General features: G+C 42.3%; 1 protein-coding gene across 1 annotated transcript in view; it reads left to right on the top strand.

Moving 5' to 3' along the window:
* CDK6 (cyclin dependent kinase 6) overlaps positions 1 to 24,975 on the top strand; it is a 189,501-nt gene that overhangs the window by 63,048 nt on the left and 101,478 nt on the right. Inside the window, exon 4 of the mRNA XM_034760443.1 lies at positions 22,320 to 22,487. Within this exon, the coding sequence (XP_034616334.1) occupies positions 22,320 to 22,487 (168 nt within the window). The remainder of the gene's footprint in view (positions 1 to 22,319; positions 22,488 to 24,975) is intronic.

The following is a 24,975-nucleotide window of genomic DNA, read 5'->3' as shown; positions in this document are numbered from 1 at the left end:
GTTTTGGGCTGTGGTGTGCTATGCCAATCGGGCATCCAGTGCCACTGACAGCCTGGCCAGCGGGTGGCTGAAGGACTGGTTAGAACAGCACAAATGACGTGTTGTGATTGGCATTCTCTATGTGAGGGCTGATGGACCGATGGATCAAGGTGAAGGTGATTATGGTAGTGCCTAGGAACCCCAGCCAAGAATCAGAGTTACTTTATGCTATGTAGTGTCATAATGACCTCCCTTTTGTCAAAGTTAGATACAGCTCCCTGCAGTTCTTGTCAGCTGTGATATGTATGTTAGGCAGAGGGGTTTACTCAAAGGCAGTGGGTCCAATCCAACTCCTTGAAGACAGTGGATAGATTCCCATTGACTTCACTGGGCATTGGATTGAACCCAGTGTGAGACCAGCCTCTTCCCATAAGATTCCACAATATTCCTAGCCCTTTCTCATGCAGAAAGCAAACAATGTGAATTACATTCCAAAACCAAACCCTCTCCCTCCAGGTGCAATTGTCATTTGACTATCAGCTCAGCCTATCTTCTGATACTTCATTCCTTATACTAACTTCAAAAGTAATGCTGGCCTGGGTAACAGTAATTTTTATCCTAATGATTCTAGCTGTTAAGAGACAATGTCTTTGGCTGGAATTTTCAAAGGAGCCCTATAAGTTAGCTGCCCAAATCCCATTGATTTCCCATGAGATCTGGGTGCCTACATCCCTTAGGCTGTTTTTAAAATCCTAGTCTTTTTTTTTTTTTAAGTAGTAATTCGTTTTTTGCAAAGAGCAGGTAGGGAATACCCTACATTTAGCAGGATATTGATTTTCCAAAACTTGGGAATGCAACAAGAGGAAAGGTCTACTCAACATTCTTGCACCTAGCCAAAGATTCGACACCTCCTTAAAAAGTCTTGGCTGAGGTTTTCAGTGCTGCCTAGGGGATAGGGGAACTGGGCATCCAAATCCCCTTGGCTGTTTTGAAAATCTCAGCCTTTGTTTTTGATTCTCAGTCTATAAACAAATCTCAGTATTTTTTTATTGGCCCACTGTAGACAGGTCCGATGAGGATTTCTGCAGAAATGTAGGCAATGTTGCTGAGGTGTTGATAGGCCAATAGGAATAGTAATCTGTCATAAGTCTCTCATATATTTACATAATTTGAATGCTGCACTGCATCTGAATCAGTGTGGTCTAAGTTGTTTGCATGCTATTATTTAGTGTGCTAAGATTTTAGTCTTAGTTCTGATCATATTCAGGTGAGAATGTAGAATCAACTAAAAGGATGTTCCAGGTTATCTGTGGTGTCAACTTGAATTTGCAGCTCCAGAAGATAAATTTACCGATTTACTTTTTTTTTAACCAACTTTACCTCCTTAGTCTGAAGCTCTTTGTAAAGTGTTTTTCTTGGTGTATGTGCACTGCATTGTTTCAGCTTTCTAATCACTGACCAGCTGGCTTGTTAGTGAATAGAACCGTGGGCCCCTTGCCATGTTTCATGTGAGGTCTTGGCTGGGTGGCCAAGCAGGCAGCCTGCAGCCAGTGTCAAAGCAATTCAAGAGGTATTGGCACAGCAGTGTCCCCATTAATTTCTGCTTGTCACATGCTGTCATGCAAGTTACACCAGAGAGGAAATGACCGTTTAAAAAAAAAAAAAAAAAAAAAGCATGCTTGTGGCACTTGGTCCCCTCCAGACGTTATCCCTGAGGTTAAACAAGTGGATACAATTAGCAGCTATCCACAGACAGCTGGAGGGAAGGAGAAGCCTAGATGTGGGCCCCACAGCAATGTGTCATTCCTGTTAGTGAGGAGTGTCGGCTATCAACATATGCCATATTTTAACCCTTAAAGGGGTTTGATTAGGTTAAAAAAAAAATTACACCATGTAGTATCAACAATCTCCCAGAAAAGAGCTGCAGGACTGAATGAGTAGAATTTTTTTGTTTACGGGGGTAGACTTCAGTTTGTGTGGCTGATGAGGTGGGTGTGTGGAGGTGGTGAATTGACTCTTCAGCTGTCAATAAGTTAGTGTTTATAGATTCTGGCAGCAAATATGAACTTCCATTGAACTACTCTCAGTATCATACTGAGCTGGTTAAAATGTCTAGGCTCCAGCTTTTCTACTTTTCTAAGATGAGTGATCTCTGACTACATCAACAAATTTTTACCAAGCATTGCCTTGAGTGATGATATCCTTATGATGTTCCCAGCATACAGCTTTGGGGGACTCACAAGCAAAGTTGTAGAAGGGGAAAGGGAAAAGGTCCTGGATGAGAGAAGAAATTATAAATTAAATATGCTAGAAGCATCCAAAAGTCTTTTTTAAAAGACTGAAATTATTAAACCCTACTGAGCAGTGACAGAGCTGTGTGAGTACACGCTGTGCTCCAGGATAAATCAGGTTAGCCAAATGAAAATCTGGTTCCCAGCATAGAAGAAATAAGAGGCCAATTACATCAATCCGTCCCTGTTTTCCTTGTTAAGAGAGTTGACCAGTGTAGGAACCAGGACCAGTGTGAAAAATGAACCTCAGAACTTCACATGAACCTCCGCCCAACCTATCAAACACTCCTGGTTTCCTGTTGACAGTTTTGTATGGTATCTATCCCAAACCAGACACTCAAGCAGGTTTCAGGGCTGGTGCAAGCAAATTTGGGGCCCTTTTTAATGCTGTTTGTTTGGGTTCACCAATTGAAAGGATCAAGATTCAGTGTTTCTCTCTCCCCCTTCCTGCCCCACACTCCTTTGCCATGTCAACTTTGTGTCCACAACAGGTATATTTATAGAATAAATTAGGGAGATGGTGAATGGAGGGGTTCTGTTAAACAAAAGGATGAAAGAACCTGTGATATGCGTCAACCAGGGACATGATGAAGGTGGCAAGGCCCCCAAATTTTATGAGGTGCTCAAGACATTATCATAACAACGCTTATTCAACATGAGACACCTCACGGTCCACCCATGGGCTCTAGCGCATGAGCAGTAAACATTGCACTAATTTTGGTGGACCTCATGACGTGGGTCTCCCTGTGCCTGCTGATTTGGTAGCAGTCATTGATCTGGTAGGTAAACTTGACAGGGTAACCAAATTTGCTATATATATATATATTGTATGCATGTAGAGAAGTTTTTAAATTAAAGGCTGGAGGAAAGCTGACAGGTGTAGAAGAGTACATGTTTCAAACAGACACATCCTATAGAGGAGAATTGATTAAAGGAGGTACTCTGTATCCTATGAAAGAGGAGAGGATAGATGTTGGTAAAGGCTGGAGCTGAAGAGAAACAGTCAAACGAAAATAATCAATGGGACACAATAGTACCAGGGTACAAAATATATAGGAATGACAGAGTATGTTGCACAGGTGGAGGAGTGGCCCTATATGTTAGGTGTGGCCAAACCACACTCTTTTACATTTAAAGTGCGACTTATGGAGCCCTGCCACACACCCCCATTCTTGCCTACCAGACTCAGGGTAGGGGGTGGGGAGGAAGAGCTCGGGGCTTCTGCCCTGCGGCTGGGCGGTGGTGCTGGGAGTTTCTGCCAGAGATGACTGGTGCCTGCTGAGAGTGGGGTGGCACAACTTAAAGGTTTGCCCCCACAACAGTTTGATTCATGCCCTCCCGGGCACACATACCCCTCTTTCCCTCAGTGGCCCCTCCCTGCAGCTCCCAGGTGTTAGCTCTGCATGGAGAGGCAGCTGCAAACATCTGGGAGCTGCAAGGAGGGACCATTGCTTTAGCTCCACAGGGAGAGGCAGCAGCAAAAGCAGCCTCTCCCTGAAACTCCCAGCTGTTTGCCACTACCTCTCCCCACAGCCAGCTCCCAGCTGGCCAGCTCCAGCAGCTGCCATGCAAGGAGGGAGCCCCGTGGGGCTAGCAAACTCTGGCAAAAATCTGGGGGAGCACATAAGTGCTGAAGCCCACAAGGGGAGAGGCAGTTCTTGACTTAGTCCTAAGTGGAACACAGGATCTGGTCCAAGAGTTGAACATCCCTGAACCGGTTGGTAATAGAGACCATAATATAATTAAATGCAACATCCTTGTAGGGAGAAAATACCCAAGAAACCCACCACAGTAGCATTTAACTACAAAAAGAGGGAAACACAAAAATGAGAAAGCTACTACTTCTGTTTTCAGTTCTGTTGTAATTGTACTTGCAGTCTGTTTTTTAATTAAGTAAAGGCATCCATTTTGGACATTGCAATGCCTCAGTCACTTTTTGGAAGTTTTGGTTCTTTGCAATACCTAGCTGTTTCAGATTGAGCAACAAAAGGAAGGACATAATGGGGCACCCCACCAAGTACAGTAGAATCAACAGCTGTCCTGGATTAGATGGTGGTGTCCCTATTTGCAGGACATTGCTGTCCCCAAATGCATGTCTTGGCTGATTTGAGATCATCACAGGGTTAAGCAGAGCTTGCACTGAAGAAGCAATGTTAATAGGAGGCTTACCATCAGGTAGTTGGGGACCTACAAAGCAGTCATGATAGCATCCAGAAGTCCTAGTGAAAAGTTTTGTTTGTTTACTTATTTAGGCCCAGATCTATAAATCCTATAAGAGCTTTGCCTCTTGTAGATTTTTCTGCCAGGCACAAACTGTGGAAAGATTTATGGGTGGGAAAAGCAGTTGTAAATTACAAAATTGCTTTTCCCTCCTGTAAAAATCTCACACCCAGACCAGAGCTGGGAAATAGCCCCACATTTGCCAGTTTCTCTTAAAGTGTTAAAAAGAAATTCCCCATCTGTTCTAATTTGCTTTGTGTGTATTTTCTTATAAAAATACTAATAGCCAAAAGAGGAAAGTTTAAGATGGCTAATTTGCATGTCTGGTAGTTCCACTTTGACAGGAATATGTAGTATGCAGAATTACTGAAAATGTGCACTGTTGGACAAGAGCTGTATAGATTGTTTTGCAAACATGCAAATTACTCTTATCTAGTGTGAATGTTTAACAGCAGATTGAGTAAAACTTGAAAGATGTGAATTACAAAATAACTCCTTAGATTCTGAGTCATAGAGATGGTCAGTTTAGGTGAAAAAACTTGTAGACACTTAAAATAATTTTGAATTTTAAATTAAAATTAGGGCTGTCGAGCAATTAAAATTGTGATTCATTACGCAATTAAAAAATTAATCGTGATTAATTGCTCGATTAATCGCACTGTTAAACAATAATAGAATACCATTTGTTTAAATATTTTTGGATGTTTTCTACATTTTCAAATATATTGATTTAAATTACAACACAGAATACAAAGTGTACAGTGCTCAATTTATATTTATTGTTATTACAAATATTTGCATTCTAAAAAACAAATAAAATAGTATTTTTCAATTCCCCCATTACAAGTAGTGTAGTGCAATCTCTTTATCATGAAAGTTGAACCTACAAATGTAGAATTATGTACAAAATAACCCTGCATTCAAAAATAAAACAATGTAGAACTTTAGAGCCTACAAATCCACTCAGTCCTACTTCTTGTTTAGCCAATTGCTCAGACAAACAAGTTTGTTTACAGGAGATAATGATGCTCGCTTCTTGTTTACAATGTCACCTGAAAGTGAAAACAGACGTTCACATGGCACTGTTGCAGCTGGCGTCGCAAGATATTTACATGCCAGATGTGCTAAGGATTCATATGTCCCTTCATGCTTCAACCACGATTCCAGAGGACATGCGTCCATGCTGATGATGGGTTCTGCTTGATAACTGTCCAAACACATGTTCATTTTCATCATCCATGTCAGATGCCATCAGCAGAAGGTTGATTTTCTTTTCTGGTGGTTTGGGTTCTGTAGTTTCCGCATCTGAGTGTTGCTCTTGAAGACTTCTGAAAGAATGCTCCATAACTCCTTCCTCTCAGATTTTGGAAAGCATGTCAGATTCTTAAACCTTGGATAAAGTGCTTTTGCGATCTTTAGAAATCTCACATTGGTACCTTCTTTGTGTTTTGTCAAATCTGCGGTGAGAGTGTTCTTAAAACGAACAACATCTGCTGGGTCATCATCCGAGACTGCTATAACATGAAATATATGGCAGAATGTAGGTAAAACAGAGCAGGAGACACACAGTTCTCCCCCAAGGAGTTCAGTAACAAATTTAATTAACGTGTTATTTTTTTAATGAGTCTCATCAGCATTGAAGTATGTCCTCTGGAATGGTGGCCGAAGCATGAAGGGACATACGACTATTTAGCATATCTGGCACGTAAATACCTTGCAATGCCGGCTACAAAAGTGCCATGCGATCGCCTGTTCTCACTTTCAGGTGACATTGTAAATAAGTGGGCAGCATTATCTCCTGTAAATGTAAACAAACTTGTTTCTCTAAGCGATTGCCGGAACAAGAAATAGGACTGAGTGGATTTGTAGGCTCTAAAGTTTTACATTGTTTTGTTTTTGACTGCAGTTATGTAACAAAAAAATATATATACATTTGTAAGTTGCACTTTCATGATAAAGCGATTGCACTACAGTACTTGTCTGAGGTGAATTGAAAAATACTTTTTCTTTTGTTTATCATTTTTACATATTCTGTGTTGTAATTGAAATTAATATTTTTGGAAACAGAGAAAAATATCCAAAAATATTTAATCAATTTCAATTGATATTCTATTTTTAACAGTGCAATTAAAACTTCACTTAATCACAATTTTTTAATCGTGATTAATTTTTTTGAGTTAATCGCGTGAGTTAACTATGACTAATCGACAGCCCTAATTAAAATGTATGTCTGTGTACATGTAATCTGTTTAAATCATATATGTGTTCAGTGCACATTTCCAGTATGGAACTTAGTTTAAGCGAAACCATTGTGAGGGCTAGTCTAAATTAGAAGTGCTACATTGGTGCAGCTGCACTGCTGTAGCGTGTCTGGGGAGGACACTCTATGCCGATGGGAGAGAGCTCTCCCGTCAGCATAATAAATCCACCTCTGCGAGAGGCGGTAGCTATGTCGGCAGAAGACGCTCTCCCTCCGACATAGAGCTGTCCACACCGGTTCTTTGGTCAGTGTAATTTATTTTGCTCAGGGTGATGGCTTAGGGCTGGTCTACACTGAGGGGGGGGGATCGATCTAAGATACGCAACTTCAGTTACGAGAATAGTGTAGCTGAAGTCGATGTATCTTAGATCGATTTACCTCACGTCCTCACGGCGCGGGATCGATGGCCGTGGTTCCCCCGTCGACTCCGCTTCCGCCTCTCGCTCTGGTGGAGTTCCGGAGTCGATGGGGAGCGTGTTCGGGGATTGATTTATTGCGTCTAGACGAGACGCAATAAATTGATCCCTGATAGATTGATTACTACCCACCGATCCGGCGGGTAGTGAAGACGTACCCTTATTCACACCCCTGAGCGACGTGAGTTATACCAGAGTAAGTGGCAGTGTAGACTTGGCCTAAGTCAGAGATGGAGAGACTTGGATTTCAGCCTTGTCTGCATTTGCCAGTGTAAGCTAGAAAACAGGGTCCCCAGTGGAAGGAATTGCAGCTTTTATGGAGTTGGGGTGGTGGCAGGGCTAGATTAAGGTCTGGGCAAACTAGGCATGTGCATAGACTCATAGACTCTAAGGTCAGAAGGGACCATTATGATCATCTGGTCTGACCCCCTGCATGCTGCAGGCCACAAAACCATCCCTACCCCTTCCTTGGACTCTGCTGTTGAAGTCCCCAATCCTGTGTTTTAGTGACTTCAATCGGCAGAGACCCTCCTGCTAGTGATCCCTGCCCCATGCTGCGGAGGAAGGCGAAAAACCTCCAGAGGCTCAGCCAATCTACCCTAGAGGAAAATTCCTTCCCGACCCCAAATATGGCGATCAGTAAGACCCCGAGCATGTAGGCAAGAGTCTCTAGCCTGACCCCTGTTAGCCATTATACTATTTACCTACCATTGCTTGGTATTCCTTGGCTACTATGTTTTACCATTAAACCATTCCCTCCATAAACTTATCTAACTTAATCTTAAAACCAGACAGGTCCGTCGCCCCCACCGTTTCCCTCGGAAGGCCGTTCCAATATTTCACCCCTCTGACGGTCAGAAACCTTCATCTAATTTCAAGCCTGAACTTCCCCACGGCCAGTTTATATCCATTCGTTCTCGTGTCCACATTAGTACTAAGCGGGAATAATTCCTCTCCCTCCCTTGTATTTATCCCTCTGATATATTTAAAGATAGCAATCATATCCCCCCTCAGCCTTCGTTTTGTCAGACTAAACAACCCAAGCTCCTCTAGTCTCCTTTCATACGACAGGTTTTCCATTCCTCTGATCATCCTAGTTGCCCTTCTCTGCACCCGTTCCAGTTTGAATTCATCTTTTTTGCATAGGTCCCCAGCTCCTGGAATCCCATGAATGATATCTGAGTGTAAACTTCCATTTTAAGAAGAGCAGGTGGAGGGATAATATGGGGGTGTGCATGGGGCCCCTGTTTCTCTTAATATTGCCTCAATTGGTAGAGCCCTATAGCCTGTACATGGTGCTAGCTGGGAAATGGGTCATATCTAGGGCAGAGGTCAGCACACCTTCCACATAGCCTGTGCCATCAAGGCTCCCTCACTCTGTACTGAAGCTCAGCAATGTAAATACTATCATCTCTCTCCCAAGATAAAACCAGAAAGCACAATTGCTCTGTTTACACAGAGGGATTAGAATATACACATCCCTGCTTCAGTGGGTATGAATTGAGCTCAATTTATGAACAGGGTCATGACAATGAAAGGAAAAAACTGCCTCTGTATATTTCTAGCTGTAAAAAGTTTATCATTGAACTTACAGGAAACTGCAGAAAAAAACAGATGTCAAGTTTTTTTTAAACTTGCACAGTAGTGAGTTATTTTAAGATATAGAATAGACTTTCAGATTATTTAACAGGATTAGCAAAACATTATTTTTATTAGATGTTAATGTTTTCCATTGTGTTTTCTTTTTAGAATTTTGCATTAATTGGATGCATCTTTCACAGTAAGTTTTGGAGAGATTTTGATGTAATCAATTAAAGGCTGCTGCAGCTAAAAAAAATATATATAGTAAAGAAAATACTACCAAATATTGTATATGCCCGTTCGTTTATAAGACGACCCCCCAAAATGGATAGGTAAAAATAGCAAAAACTGTATGACCCTTTCATAAGCCGACCCTATATTTCAGGGGTTGGAAAACTTTGGCTCCCGGCCCGTGAGGGTAAGCCACTGGCAGGTTGGGACGTTTTGTTTACGTGGAGCATCTGCAGGCATGGAGCCCCTCAGCTCCTTGTGGCCGCGGTTTGCCGTTCCCAGCCAATGGGAGCTGCGGGAAGTGGCACGGGGCTCCATGCCTGCAGACGCTCTAGGTAAACAAAACGACAATGTATTAGATATTCAATTCAATGATTCCATAGAGTTTAAAATCATCAAATTTTGGTGTAGACCCGTTTATAAGCCAACCCCCGCTCTTTGATGCGTCACTTTTTTACCAAAAATATTTGGCATCTGAATGAGAGTATAAGGTACATAAGACCATATATTCAGAACTTTCAGCTTGATTCTCATTTACACTAAGGCCATGTCTACACTGCCATTTATTAAATTAAAAAAGCACCCCCCTGAGCAACAGAAGTTTTGCAGGCGTAAGTGGTAGTGTGCACAGCGCTATGTCAGTAGGAGATCTTCCACCTCTTTGAGGTGGTTTTATTATGTCGATGGGAGAGCTGTCTCCTGTCAGCATAAAGTGGCTACACGAGTGATCTTGCAGTGGCTCAGCTGCACCGGTAGTTATGCCACTGTAAACTCACTAGTATAGACATGGTCTAAGGCTACTTTACACCACTCTGGCAGGGTAAAATGGCCTTAATGTAAATGAGAATCAGGGCCAATGTGTGCACTTTTGTATGCACAAAAGTGCAAGTCATTTATGCAGTCTTGGTATTTCTGCATGAAACTGACCAATTAGTCACATATGCAGGGCCGGCTCTAGGTTTTTTGCCGCCCCAAGCAAAAAAAATTTTTGACTGCCCCCCACCCCAGCCCTGGGCTCTCCTCCACCACCACCACCAGTGCCCTCCCTCACCCGCACCCCATGCCGCCCCAGTCCTGGGCTCCTCCGCCCCCCCAAACATGACCTCCTCGTTCACCTCAGCAATCCCTGTTTACACTTGCAGTGGGGATCAAACCGTTTCTCCTATTTTTATTTCACTTTAGTATAAATCTGTTCCCCCCCCAGTCCCCCGCAACCCCATCTTTAGTGCTCCAAATGCACATGGAAGGCATAGGGACTAACCCTCAAATCTTGTACCTGGAAAGGGATGGGGATCTAGTAAAGAGGGTTCAGGCAGAGGAGCGGGTGTGGGAGTGCTTGGGGGCTCTACACTGGCAGAGAAGCGGGGTGTGATGTACTCGCGGAGGAGGGTGGAGGAGGAGAGGGGGTATCAGGAGGGTTGCAGTTGAAGAGGTGCAGGGGAAGGGGGAGGTGCGGGAGGAGAGAGCTGTGGGAGGGTACAAGGTGAGAGGTGCAGGTGAAGGGAGAGTACAAGGGGAAGGGGTGCGGCAAAGGAGCGATGGGGGGAGGTACAAGTGAAGAGGCTGCGAGCGGGATGGGGGGTGCAAGGGCTCAGAGGAGCAGGCGCTGACAGCTGCTTCCCCAGCCCCATGCAGGCAGAGCTGAGAGGACGGACACTGACCCCCAGGTGCCCGAGCCGCGAGGGTCCCCCGGTGGGGCAGTATCCCCCGCTGCCCTGCTCGGAGCCGGGCTCTGCCTCTCCCTGCCCCTGGTGCTGTGAGGGCCCGGGGCAAGCAGCGCGGGGCTGAGGTGGGGGAGGTGCGTGGCGGGCCGGGTCCGGAGGCAGGAGGGAGCAGCTCCTTGGCAGCTCAGGCTGCCCAGCCACTCGCCCCATCAGCATGCAAGCCGGGATCTGCGCCCCCTGCCCAGCCTGGCAGCGCCCTGCACAGCCCACTTGGGTGGGCAAACGCCGCGCCGCTCTGGGGAGACTCAGCAGCAGTGGTGGCAGCAGCGATAGCGGCAGCAGGACCTCCTTTCCTGCATCCCAGGCCCTGCTTCCCTCCCTCCCTAGCTCCTCTCACACTCCGGGAACCCCTCTCGCCACCGCAGCCCGGGCTTGGCTCCTGGGAACGATGCTCTGGCTCTCCAGCGGCAGGGCTCTGGCCAGGGCTGGCTCCTGGCTTTTTGCCACCCCAAGCAACAACAAAAAAAGAGGGGGGAGGGGTGCCGCCCCTTGGAAAGTGCCGCCCCAACCTCATGCTTGGAGCACTGGTGCCTAGAGCCGGCCCTGCACATATGAGTCGTTTTGCACAGACAAGTGTATGCACAACTGTGGTATTTGCATGTGCCATAAATAAGTACCCACAATTCTGAAAATTTGGTTTCAAAGGCATATTCAACAACATTTTGTTTAGGATTTACCACTTCTAATAACAACCAAAATACTCTTTAAAATAGTGTTTAAAGGACTCCATTCCTTAAGATGTTTTAACTTTTATGAAACTACACCGGTAGTTCTAGCTATTTTAAAAATAAATTGCATTTAGATCAGTATCTTGTGTGAATTTTTCAGAGATAGTACTGACAACATTGACTTTAATGGGACGAACTTGTCACTGTGCATAATGTGTGGAAGCTTTTTGCAGGATCAGGGGCCAAGCATTTATCATGAAAATACCAAGACCCCCAACTTTAGCAGTGCTAGTAGGTACGCACCTTGAAGGGCATTTTCAGGTGACTGCTAAAGCTTCTTTAATCCCTACAGTTTCCTAACCCAAAGTAGCTTGTTCAAGCCATGTTTTTTTTTCCTGTTAGAAGAAGTTCAAAATATAACTCTTATCAGAATATATAAAAAAACTACAAAATAACATTCACTAAATGTAGTTCAACAAAAATCTATGAAAAGATTAATCATGTCCTTTGTGTGTATAGTTCAAAGAGAATTACTCAAGCGCTTTTACTTCATATTTAAAATGAGGTGTAAATTTGAATTAATTGTTATCATCATTCACCCTCTGGATTTGGATATGTATGTGGCATTCAGAACATTGAAAATGAGTAAACTTCCCCCTTCTTTGATTTGGGTATGTTATTAGCCTATCTCTATGTATTTTTCTGTCCTTGCTATTTTTAAGCACAGCATTTGTATTCTATAGAAACAAACATTTTATTTAATATGATAAAACTGGTGTATTTAACTAACCAATGGGTCAGTGGGTCAAATGCTAAATACATTTAATAGAACACATAATGAAGTTCATTTGTGCTCTTGGAGTCAGCTGAATAATTACAGATGGAAATATCACAGCAAATTCTATGCCCAGTTTTGCCATCGTTCATCATCTCAGGTAGCCCTGGGAGTAGCCCCACTGAAATCAATAGGATGACTTGGAAGTAAAATAGTATCCAAAGTGAGTAAAACTGGAGTAAAGACCACCCTCCTCCCTTTGCATGGTCCACAGAAGGACTGATTAGAATGGCAGCCCCTGTGATTGCCTGAGAGCCACTCACCGCAAAGGGGTTGGCGGGGGGTGGGCAGAAAGTAGGTGAGGCCATGAGGCCACTGCTGTGCCTGCTCCTGTATGCTGGCCAGTGGAGCTGGCCAGCTGCATGGAGAAGAGAATGCTGCGCCCCTTAAAAGGATGTAACAAATTACTCTACTCTACCCCTTACAGTGCAACCAGGGAGTTCTGGGAAGCCCCAACTGTGGGTTCCTAGGCCAGTGTGAGGAAATTTAAAAAATAAATGTACTGTTCTTAATAGGAAGTTACTAATCATTACTAATTCCTTTGGGATTCAGTGTAATAACATTAATCATGATGAAGTATTTTGCTATTCATGTAATTCCTCAGGAATGCCATTGTTTTTTGGCATTAATTAATGTTGACTGTGTGTTAGTGTTACCTTAGAAGTGCTGTGACTATTCCGTTTAAAATAGAGCTGAGAGAATGTGAAACCTTTCAGCATTCATTCCAGCACATTTAACGATCGCTATTGAACTTGAAAGTAGTTTCTTGTTTTACCTTCTGGAGTTCCTACATTACCCTGTAGAACATTTGGGGTCTACTCCTGCTCTAACTGAAATCAATGGCAGTTTAGACATGGACTGATCCTGCTTCCCACTAAAATCAATCTGTCAAATTCTGACACTACTGACTCATGACATACCACTTTCTAAAACTCTTCTCCTTCGTTTACGCTTGTGGTTCTCTCTCTCCAAACACTCGTAGGGGACACATTCAGCACCAGTATGCCAACACCTGATGTCAAAAAATAGGAGCGTTCCATTTCTACAGTATAAAAAAATGAAGGATTCCAGTCCTTGTAAGATGAAGAATACTGGGCAGGTACATGGAATACTCCAGATAGGGACAGGAGAAGCATTGCTAGTTTCCCACGGATTACGGTATTTTACCATGTTTTAGTGCACAAGAGACAAACGGAGTAAGCAGGACCAATGGAAAAGCTTCCTGTCACAATTCTGTGCTTTATCCTCTCTCTGCATATGAGAGAGTCCCTCTACTGTTGCTCTTCAGTGATAGGACCAAACTTATCCATGTGCTTCAGGAAGCTGTTTCTTCCAGTGATGGTAGGAACTCAGATGCAGAAGATAAAATTGTATCCTCTAGATTCACAGGAATCAGATGTGGCTTCACTTTCCCTAGATACCAGCCAGCAGAAGGGGAAAATTGCACCCCACAAAATAAGTAGCAGTGGGTAGATATGCTGCCTCTATGTACATGGGAGATCCAGGATGTATTCTACTGCCTAGCAGTCTTCCCAAGGTGGTGCAGCTCTGTGCCACCTCTGTGCCTCCTCTGTGCCTAAATGGGAAAATCTAGCCCTTAGACCTTTAATATTGAATTCTTTTCTCTCTAAGATATGTAATTTTGTCAACAGCCATGTACTATGGACTTTTTTCTAAATCATACACAGAGCAGTACTAAAGGATGCTACACATAGAAATATCACTTTTATATCTATTATAGGAAAATTCATGATGTGTTGTTATTATTTGAGAAATATTTTTCACCCTTTGGACATGACATGCAACCCTTATTCTTGTTGGTGAATTCCTACTCAGGCGAGTAGTACAATTTATATCAGTTGCCTGAATAAGGGTTGCCCAAATAGGTGCTTTATGAACTTAAGCAGAAAAATCATGTGTAAAATGCACTGTACATTGGAAGAACTGGGTTTAGTTTCAAAGTCTCATTGTTTGGTCTAAGTAACACTGATTTTTTCAGTGGAACATGCAAAAAAAGTCTCCTCAGTAAGGGTTTTTCCCTTTCCATAGCAAATTTCAACTTTCTGCCTCCCACTGTTTCAGGATTGTAAATTTTAAAAAGTTACATTTTTCTGTGTGATGAAAGTGTAATTTTTTATTCTGCTCCAAAATGGCTCAGTCATTTTTGCTGAATCTTAGAACAAACAAAAAACAATACCTTTCGGTAGAGACCAAACCTATAAAATCTAACATGAATGGTAAAAATGTGGTAGTTATGGTCCTCTAAAAACAGGAGGTTAAAGTGGAAATGTGTATTCAACCTTAACTCTAGCAACCATCATGGCAACTTCTGTAATGTGATCTGATGGTAGTAGGAATTGCAAATCTGCAGTGACAGATGCTATTATAGTCTGTGTTTGCAAGTACACAATATCCTAGGAAAGATTAATTTATATAAATTCAATAGATAATTGTTTATTACTCGTAATAAATCATTCTCCCAAGTTATCTGTCAACACAAGCATCTCCATGCTGTCTGGCAACGTGGCGATTATAACACTTTCAACAATCTTTTGAAAAATGTTTGACCAGCAATAGAATTTATGCTGTGGCCAGATGCCACATGAAAGTTTTGTGGGGAAAAGTGAAACAACATGCTACAAACTACTCTTTGAAGTTAACAGGGACCTCGTGTGAGGAATGTACTTTCATGTGCTTTGTGTGAGGTTTAGTAGACCGTAGAATAGTCTCCCAGGTAAGAATTGGTAGAACAATTAATTGGGAAAAATATTCATTGCAAATTTCTCTTTCTGTTTGCTAATCAACTTTGATTTTTACAAATCTATTCACTATTACTAATTATTCTATCAAGAGTTTATGCAAACAAATATCAAATGATGAACTGATCATCAGACACTCACCTGATTATTCAGGATTCACTATTCATAGAGTATAACTGGTGACATATGTCACATGGTATTGTTTCTGCTCCCTGACTAGATGGCTGAAACTTTAGAAGCATGACAATAACAAATACTGATTAGCAAATATTACTTTGACACAAAATTCCTCTATTCACAAATGAATTCAGGTAATAAAAATATCTATTCCCCAAAGATTTGTGTAAATAAAAACCCATTCACGCATATGTTTGCAAATAACAAGGAGCACAGGCATAGCATAAAAAAAGAGCTGTTTAGAATAAAACTAAACTGGAAAAAACACTAGAAAATATCCTGTATGGACAAATCCTGCTTTAGTTGGAAGATGGACTGAAGTATATAATATTTTTTCCTTCTTTAACTCATTTGACACTGACAACTGTTATAATTACCACTATTTTTAGACACTTTTTCTAACTTCATGAAAAAAAATTCCCTTTTAACTGACACGTTCCTTGTGATTTTTTTTTGCAGAGGGAGGTAATTTGAAGAAATGTATCCATTTCTGCGTTATGTGGGAGATGGAAAAAATTTCCCTGTTCCATTTTAAACCATTCTAATGCCTCCTTTTTTAGTCCTGGCTGAAAGAAAAGCATCTGATGTTTGAAACAGGAGACATCGCCTATAACTAATACTTGTGGAGGAGAATTGTCTTTGCTGAGTTTGAAGGAAGAATGCAAAATAAAGATTTATAAGTGTTTGAAAAATCATTTTTGACATTCTCAGTGACTGTGTAATTAGTTTGCACACCTGGAAAAACCTGGGGCATGTAGAAGAGCAGAAAGAAGGACCCTCTAGAGACCATTTCTCATATCCACTAAATTCACAACATGTACCATATCTGGTGATATGGAGCTGGAATAAAATTAGGTAATTTAGGCAAAAAATGTACGTACGTGGTTAAAGTTAACTATGTGCGTTAGTGCTTTGCTGAATCAGCACCTTATCTCCTAGGAGGTTGATCCAAAGGCCATTGGGCTTTGGATCAGGCTGTGCAAGCAGAGTGACAGAATACAAAACTTATTGATTATAGTATAGATGTGTATGCACAAAATCGTAGTCACATTTTCTCCACAATTCCTCAACTATAAAGAGAAACTACACAAAGAGAAGTCGATTCAGTAACCATAGAGCTTGGCAACATGGTGGGGTAATGCGCTGTATGGAGGTGTGATTTCTAAAGCACATTAACGTGTTGCATATTAATTGGTCTGTGTAGACCCTGCTCGTGTGCACTGAAGCACGCTTTAACATAATACTGTTTCAAACAGCACACAGACCAATTAATACACAGATGTTAGTGTGCTTTATCCCTCTGTGTAGACAAGCCTTTGGATATCTTATGGTCAGAGGTTCAAAACTTCAATCAAACCCACATTCAACAAAAGGTCTCCATTTTATGTGGAAGGTGTGATGCATGTGCAAGCTAACAGTTGGCAGGGAGTAAGAGTAAGGTTAAGGATGTTTAGTTCACCTTATTTGCAGCATGTCCATGCTTCCTAATATTAGAAGTTTCCACTTTGAAAAATCCCTAAAGAATTTAATATGGATGAAACAAATAAATGTCTATAGAAATTACTCTAAAAGCTATAGAATTTAATGAAGATTAATCTTTTTTTTTTTAAATTGGTTTATTTGAACCATTCTAGAGGATTATGTCCCTACTATAGAATGTTGATCATACTTACAAGATGGGAGACAGTATCCTGGAAAGCAGTGACACTAAAAAGGACTTGGGAGTAATGATAGATAATCAATGAGATATTAGTTTCCTGTGTTATGCTGTAGCTCAGGAGTGGGCAAACTTTTTGGCCCAAGAGCCACATCTGGGTATGGAAATTGTATGGAGGGCCATGAATGCTAACGAAATTGGGGTTGAGGTGCAGGAGGGGGTGTGGGCTGTGGCTGGGGCCAGAAATGAGGAGTTCAGGGTGCAGGAGGGGCTCCGGGCTGGGGCAGTGAAGGTGGACTGTGGGTTGTGAGGGCTCTGGCTGGGGGTGCAGGCTCTGGGGTGGGGCTGGGGATGAGGGGTTTGGAGTGTAGGAGTGTACTCCAGGCTGGGACCAAGGGGTTCGGAGGGCGGGAGGGGGATCACGGCTGGGGCAGGGGGTTGGAGCACGGGGGGGTAAGGGATCCGGCTGGGGGTGCAGGCTCGGGGGTGGGCCTGGGGATAAGGGGGAGGGGTGTAGGAGGGTTCTCCGGTCTAGGACTGAGGGGTTTGGAGGGCGGGTGGGGCAGAGGGTTGGGGCGTATTTGTTATTGCAGCCTCTGGGTGGTGCTTACCTCAAGTATCTCCCGAAAGCAGCGGCATGTCTCCTCTCCGGCTCCTACTTGGATGCGCAACCAGGCAGCTCTGCTGCACGCTGCACCATCTGCAGGTGCTGCCCCCGCAGCTCCCATTGGCCGCAGTTCCTGGCCAATGGGAGCTGCAGGGGCGGTGCTTGAGGTGGGGGCAATGTGTGGAGCAGAGCCCCCTGGCTGCCCCTATGCATAGAAGCCAGAGGGGGGACATGCCACTGCTTCTGGGAGCTGTGCAGAGCGGCCCCCGACCCTGCTCCCCAGCTAGGGTGACCAGATGTCCCGATTTTATAGGGACAGTCCCGATTTTTGGGTCTTTTTCTTATATGGGCTCCTTTTACCCCCCACCCCCACCCCCTGTCCCGATTTTTCACACTTGCTGTGTGGTCACCCTATCCCCAGCTGGAGCGCCGGAGTGGGAGCTTGAGGGCCGAATTAAAACAACTGTTGGGCCAGTTTGCCCACCCTTGCTGTAGCTAAGGTGAATGGGATCTTTGGGTATATAAGTAGTGGAATGTCAAGTAGGAGTAAGGAGATGGTTTTACCCTTGTATACAGCATTAGTGAGTTCATTACTGGAATACTGTGTCCAGTTCTGGTTGTTGAAAAATTGGAAGGGTTCAGAAAAGAGGCACAAGAATGATTTGAGGTCTGAAAAACATGCCTTACAGTGAGAGAGTTAAGAAGCTCGGTCTCCTTAGTTTATCTAACAGAAGGTTAAGAGGTGACTTGATCATTGTCTACCAGCACCTACACGAGGAAGAGATTTCTGATAGCAAAGGGCTCATGAACCTAGTAGACAAAGACAGAACAAACCTCTGTGTTTGGAAGGTGAAGTTAAACTAATTCAGACTGGAAATAAGAGTAGTTAATTATTGGAACAACTTACCTAAAGACATGGTAGATTCTCTGTCACTTAAAGACTTTAAACCAAGGCTGATGTTTTTATGAGAGAGCTATTATAAGTCAAACAGAAATTATGGGCAATTATTGTGTATGCAGGAGGTCAGACTAAATGATCATACTGATCCCATCGAGCCTTAAAATGTATCAATCTATGAATTCGGTATTACATTTTCAAGGTCAGAAGACCTATGTAAAAGTTAGAGAGAGAAGGTGGGTGAGGTAATATATTTTATTGGACCAACTTCTATTGGTGAGAGAGACAAGCTTTTGAGCTTACACAGAGCTTTTTCAGAGTGTCACAACTAAATACAAGGTGGAACTGATAGTTTAGCGTAAGTGGTTAACACATTTCACGGGACCATTCAAGGTGAAGGGGCCTGTTAACACCTCTTCAGTCATAGAGGAAAGGGGGAAAAAAGCTGGGGGTTGGGTTACGTGGGTTATAGATTGTTGTAATAAGTGTATCTATTCAGTCCATGATTTTTGGTGTCTAGTAAAATTATGAATTTAAGATCCCAAGTTCATCTTTTGAAGTGTTGTGCAGGGTGAGGACTGAGAGGTCAGATATACAGTGATTGTTCAGTGAAAAGTGTTCACCCACAGGTGATGTGGTATTTTTGTCTATCATTTTTCTGTGAGAGTTCATTTGAGGGCATAGTGATTGTGTGATTTCACCCACATAGTTATTATTGGGGCATTTAGTGCACTGGATGAGGTATAGCACTCATTGTGCTAGGCATGTATAGGACCCGTGGATTTTGAAAGGTGTGTTGTGGGGGTAGCAGGAGGATGTTGATCATGGTAGCAGTAGAGTTAGGTCTACAGGTTTTGCATCTGTTGTACTGGCAGGGTCTGGTGCTGCTTGAGTTGATGTGTCCTGATTTGTGGGGAGTTTGCTTCTGATGATGAGCTTGGAGAGGTTGCAGGAGGAGGGTGGGGGATTGAAGGCCAGAAGAAGGGGTTCAGGAAAGATTTATTTCAGGATGGGGTTCCCATCAATTATGGGTGATAATTGTTTGATGCTTCCTATGGATTCCAGTATGGGGTAGTAGGTGACAACTAGAGATCTGCGCTCGGAGCGGGTTTTATTTCTGTATTGAAGCAGGTTTTCTTGGTGTATTTGTGTGTCCCATTCATGATGCAATCTACTTCTTTGGTAGAGTGTCCTTGTTTGGTGAAGATGGTTTTAAGTGTGTTAAGGTCTTTAACTTTGTCCTTGGAGCATATTCTGTGATATCTGCATGCCTGGCCGTAGATAACAGATTTCTGGGTGTGTTTGGGGTGGCTACTGGATCTGTGGAGGTAGGTGTGGTGATCCTCTGGGTTTCTTGTACATAGTTGTCTGTAAAGTTCCATTGTTGAAGCTGATCAAGGTGTCCAGGAAGCAGATGCTAGTGTGAGAGTGTTCTAGAGAGAGTTTAATGGACAGGGGGTGGTTGTTGAAGTTGTGGTGGAAATCTGTAAGGGAATTTAGGTTGTCTGTCCAGAGGATGAAAATATCATTGATATATCTCAGGTATATCATCGGTTTCATGGTGCATTTGTCCAGAAATTCTTCTTCAAGATGGTCTATGAAGAGGTTAGCATATTGGGGAGCCATCCTGGTACCCATGGCTGTTCCCATGATTTGGACAAAGGGTTGTTGAATGTAAAATTGTTATGGGTAAGGATGAAATCGAGGAATTTGACTATTGTTTGGGGTGGATGTCTCTGAGTTGTTCATTATCTTGTCAATATTTGAGACAGGCAGCAATGCCATCATTGTGAGGGATGTTGGTGTACAGGACTGAGACATTCATGGTGGCAAGGATGGTGTTCTGAGGGAGCTGTTAATGTTGTGGAGTTTTTGGAGGAAGTCAATTGTGTCCTGGAGGAAGCTGGCCCTTTGTGTGGTGAGTGGTTGGCGGATGGTTTCTATGAGTCCCAATACTCCTTCAGTAAGAGTGCTGTGGCCAGATACGATGGGTATGCCTGGGTTTCCTTGTCTGTGCACCTTGGGAAGCATGTAGAAGGTCCCTGAGGAGTTCATGTGGGATAAGGTTGTAGAGTTTCTCTTGGAGTTGTTTGGGGAAAGATTTGATGATATCCTTAAATTCCTAGATAAAATGTAGTGGTGGTGATGTTGTGTCTTTGAGTTCTATATAATAGGTGATATTGGAGAGCTGTCACTTGGCCTTGTTAATGTAGTCATCACAGTTGAGGACTTTGATGGTGACTCTTTGTCTGCTGGTTTGATCACTATTTGGTAGTTGGATTTCAGGGACTGTGTAGCTGTCCTCTTGGTAGTGGAGAGATTGTGGTGGATATGATGTTTGTTAAGCATTTCACAGTCAGTTTTTTTCCTGAAGCCATCAGTATAATGGTCAAGAGTGTGGTTTTGTCCCTTGTTGGGTTTCTAGACAGATTATTCTATTTTCTTATGACTGTTGGTGGAGAAGGGGTAATTGTGGGTGGTCGTCATTGTAATTTTCTGATAGTGCTACCTTTCAGCAGTATGCGCTGAAGTTTTGTATCCTTTTTCTTTTAAATGTCGGGGCGGGGGGGAGTTTGCTCCCCTGATTATGTTTAGAAGGGACTTTTGGGTGCACCCCAGAGCAACAACACTAAGCATGATCAACTCACCTTTCCTCCCCTTTGTCTCTATACACTCCTCCCATCTACTTCTTCAGTTTCAGTTTTGTTGCTAATGTCACTGGTAAATACCTTTCTGGAGGGCCTGGGGAAGGGCATATAGGACTACCAAGACAATGAAACTGACTTACACAAACTGCTGTCAAATGCACAAAATAAAGAACCTGAAAAAATTATTCCTTTTATTTATTAGTGACCTTAGAAATTACCTGTAGCAATGCTAGGTACACAGTTTTCAGATGTGATATTTTTGTTAATGCTTTCCCTTGAATTTTTAAATTCTTGGATTTCTAGTGTTTGTGTTTTGAGAAGTATTTGTTGGTTGATTCCTTGCTTTTGTGTTATTATGACTGTTGTAAAACAATGCCTAATGAACACCAATAACAAAGTTTCTTTTTAACACTGAAAATGTTATAAAATATTGTGTCACTATAACTATATTATATGGAAAGCAAAAAAGTGAAACCTTATTATTTGTGTGACCGTAGTGCAGGGGTAGTCAATAACTGGACCGCGACCAAAATCCAGACGCTTTTGAACAGGCCCTGAAATCTTTTTATTTACTAATTATTATCATTATTATTGTTATTTTTTATTATTTTCTCTGGAGTCTGGACCTTGACTAGACCTTGACCAATAAATTTGGACCTTGACAAAAAAAAAGTTGACTACCCCTGCTGTAGTGCATAGACGCCTTAGTCATGGACCAGGGATCCCACTGTGCCAGGCGCTACACAAACACAGAGCAAAAGACAGACCCTGATATATTTTGTAAATTTTATACAGTAGATTGAATATAAAATGACAATTTTGACAGTGCCAATTAGCTAAGGGTTAGTATTCTCATATAGAGTCTAATCCTGTGTCCAGTGAAGTCTATGCTAAGGCTCCCATTGACTTCAGTGGGAAAGGACCAGGCACACATTTATTTGATGGGCATCCTTCTCCTTCAGTTATGTACTAGGTGGCTTGCGTCTGAGTGAAGAACAGCTGCTTTGCCAGCCTCTGACCTAGATAATTTGCTCTTGAAGTTGTTTGGGGGGTTTATGTGCATGCTTTTGCTACACTACAGAATTTTGATCTATAATTTCTTTAACATGTATTGATTGGTCTTCACACTTCTATTTCTCAACATCAAATAATTTGTTCAAATAATTCAACTAGAAATTATAATTACCTTTGTAAGTACACCTGTTCAAATCAGCTGGCTCTAGCAACATCCTGTCTGTTTTATGTTAATAGGCACTTTTGTCTCTTGTACACATATTCAAGTCAATAGTTATTTAACTTCATTTTGCAGATGTGAAACTTTGTTTATTTGCCACCTTGTATTGATTACTATTTGCTGTTTGTGTTTAGGACATGATGCTTCAGCTGTTGCGAGGGCTGGATTTTCTGCATTCACACCGAGTGGTGCACCGTGATCTGAAACCACAAAATATCCTCGTGACGAGCAGTGGGCAGATAAAATTAGCTGACTTTGGCCTTGCACGAATCTACAGTTTTCAGATGGCTCTTACCTCAGTGGTAAGTTTCAGAATGCTATTTTACCCTCAGTAATATGCTCTATTCCCTATATTAATATAGTCAATTGATCCTGAGAGTTATAACTGTGCTTTTAAACCCTCTCCATTTTAGATCACGTGTGTGTGCAAAGAAAAATAGCTTTCCAATTAGGATTGAGTAGTTGCTTTGGTTACTTTGTAAACGTAATCTATTACTGATGACTGGGTCTGAATTACATAATGACTGATTAGTAGGGCTGAGGCATGGACTGGTTGTTTAAGCATAAGATAGTGCACCGGGAGCTCCCAAGTTCTAATTCCAGTTGTTATACTAACTATCTTTGTATATAGCTTTGGGCCAGCCGATTATGGTATGATTTTCAAAAGTGCTGAAGTTATTTAAGAGAACAAGTCCTATTGTCTTGCTCCTAAATCACATTGGTACTTTTGAAAATCCCACACTTAATCTTGCCATTTTTCCATATGTGTAAATGTGGATTATACTTCTTACTCCCATACTTCTCAGTTGTGATAATTAGTGAGTGAGAGATTATAAATGCATTGAAGATTAAATGTGCTACCTGTTAGGTATTGTTGTTAGTTTCTCACAGCAGTATTAGTTTGGTTTTGTGTTCTGCTTGTTAGCTCTATTGTTTCCCTTTGCCATCCTGAGTGCCATATCTACTAGGACAGTGTCACTTATACTTAGGACAAGAAAGGTAGGATTGCTAAGGAAAGAAACTGAAAGTAATATACATTACATTTACATATTTTATTTTATAAATTCATCCAGATCTCATTGATAAAAAGTAATCCATTGCTATTGTTGCCCCTTTTCATCCCGAGCAGCTAATCAAAATGTGGGGCCCTGTGGATGTTCCAGTTGGGAGTAGAAATTATTGATAGGTATTTCTTTCATGCAGTTTTGTTTATGCACAAAGAGTGGGCAAAGTCCTGCATTTGTGAACTCAGAGGGGATCAAATAGCAGGAAAAAGCTTCTTTTGCTCACAGCACCAAAGTCTTTTCAGCCTGCATCCCTGACCCAAAAAACCTATCCCCAGCTTCTTCCAGGGTCAGATACGCTTCTCTCTCCCACTCAGTCTGTTCTTACCTGTTCACATTTTCTGTGTGTCCTCTCCCAAACTCCCTATGCCCGCACCTGGTTAGAATACCCAGTTAAACCCTCCACCCACTGGTACTAGTTTCTGGACAGACTCTATTAGGCTTTGTTTTAGGCGTGGCCCCTTAACTGTCTCTTAGTACAACTGATTTAAATGGGGGATGCAGTGTTGTAGCCATGTTGGTCCCAGGATATGAGAGAGACAAGGTGGGAGAGGTAATATCTTTTATTGGACCAGCTTCTGTTGGTGAGAGAGACAAGCTTTTGAGCTTAAACAAAGCTCCTCTTCAGGACAGAAGTTGGTCCAATAAAATATATTACTCTTCACCCGCCCGATCTCTCTTAAATGGGGAAGTTATTCACACATCAGTTTAAAGAGATGTTAACTCCGCCTATAACAAGATTTTACCCGGCCCATAACAGTACAAACTGCAAAAGCCCTACCACATTTGTAAAGCATGACAGAATGTTAGTCTGGTTTCCTGCTTCAGCATGAATGAAGACAGGAAGAAACAGAAAATCATATCAACATGTTATTAAACAGAGGGAAGTATCTTCTGCACTTCAGACATGTGCAGACTGGCAAGTTGCTGTGCTGTTTTGTTTTGTTTTTCATTGCTTGTAGAACGTCTCTTAAGGATTGATCCAAAGTCCTCTGAAGACAATAGGAATCTTTCCACTACTTCAGAGGGCACTGGATCAGACTCTTGGAAGTATTAAAGAAAGGGGATGGGGGGAAAGGTTCTCCTTGAACTTTCAATAACTGTTTATATGTCAATCAGAAACAGTCACAGCCCCAATATCTCTTTCCACTGAACCATAAATGGAAACTGCATCAATCTGAAATTGTGGGGAGTTGCCAGTAGGTTTTTTAAAATAGTCTATAAAAGAAGGAACTAGCCATGTACTAAGCAAATCAAGGATTCTTCTGTAGTCATGAACTCTGCCAGAGGAATAGAAGCAAGGGATCAGAAGCCCAAGGAACAGAACTCGTTTGCTAAGGCAAGAATGCATTGAAACCTGCCTGTATTAGCCCATTGTCAGCACTCCTGGGTGAAATAGAAAGAGGTGACATTTAATATTTGGTTTGTCCAGACTGCTAAAATGGGTGGTGTTAAAAACTCATTAGCTAATATGCATTTACATGGTTTTAAACACGATTCAGCCCTTACTGTAGACAAAGGGTCTGTCTAGATTAGGATCTTGTCTACACATAAAAATTGTACCACTTTTACTATATTTATATTGTTAATGTGGTACAGTCTCCCTAGAGTGGTAACTATTGTACCAGTATAAAAGTGCTTATACCAGTATAGCTTATTCCCGGGAAGAAGAATAAGCTATACCAGCACCTTTATGCTGGTATAATGGTGTGCACACTAGGGCTTC

This window comes from Trachemys scripta, chromosome 2 (assembly GCF_013100865.1).
Source record: "Trachemys scripta elegans isolate TJP31775 chromosome 2, CAS_Tse_1.0, whole genome shotgun sequence".
Lineage (NCBI taxonomy): Eukaryota > Metazoa > Chordata > Testudines > Emydidae > Trachemys > Trachemys scripta.
Note: the sequence above shows the minus strand (reverse complement) of the source record. Positions and strands in the feature narration are given on the sequence as shown.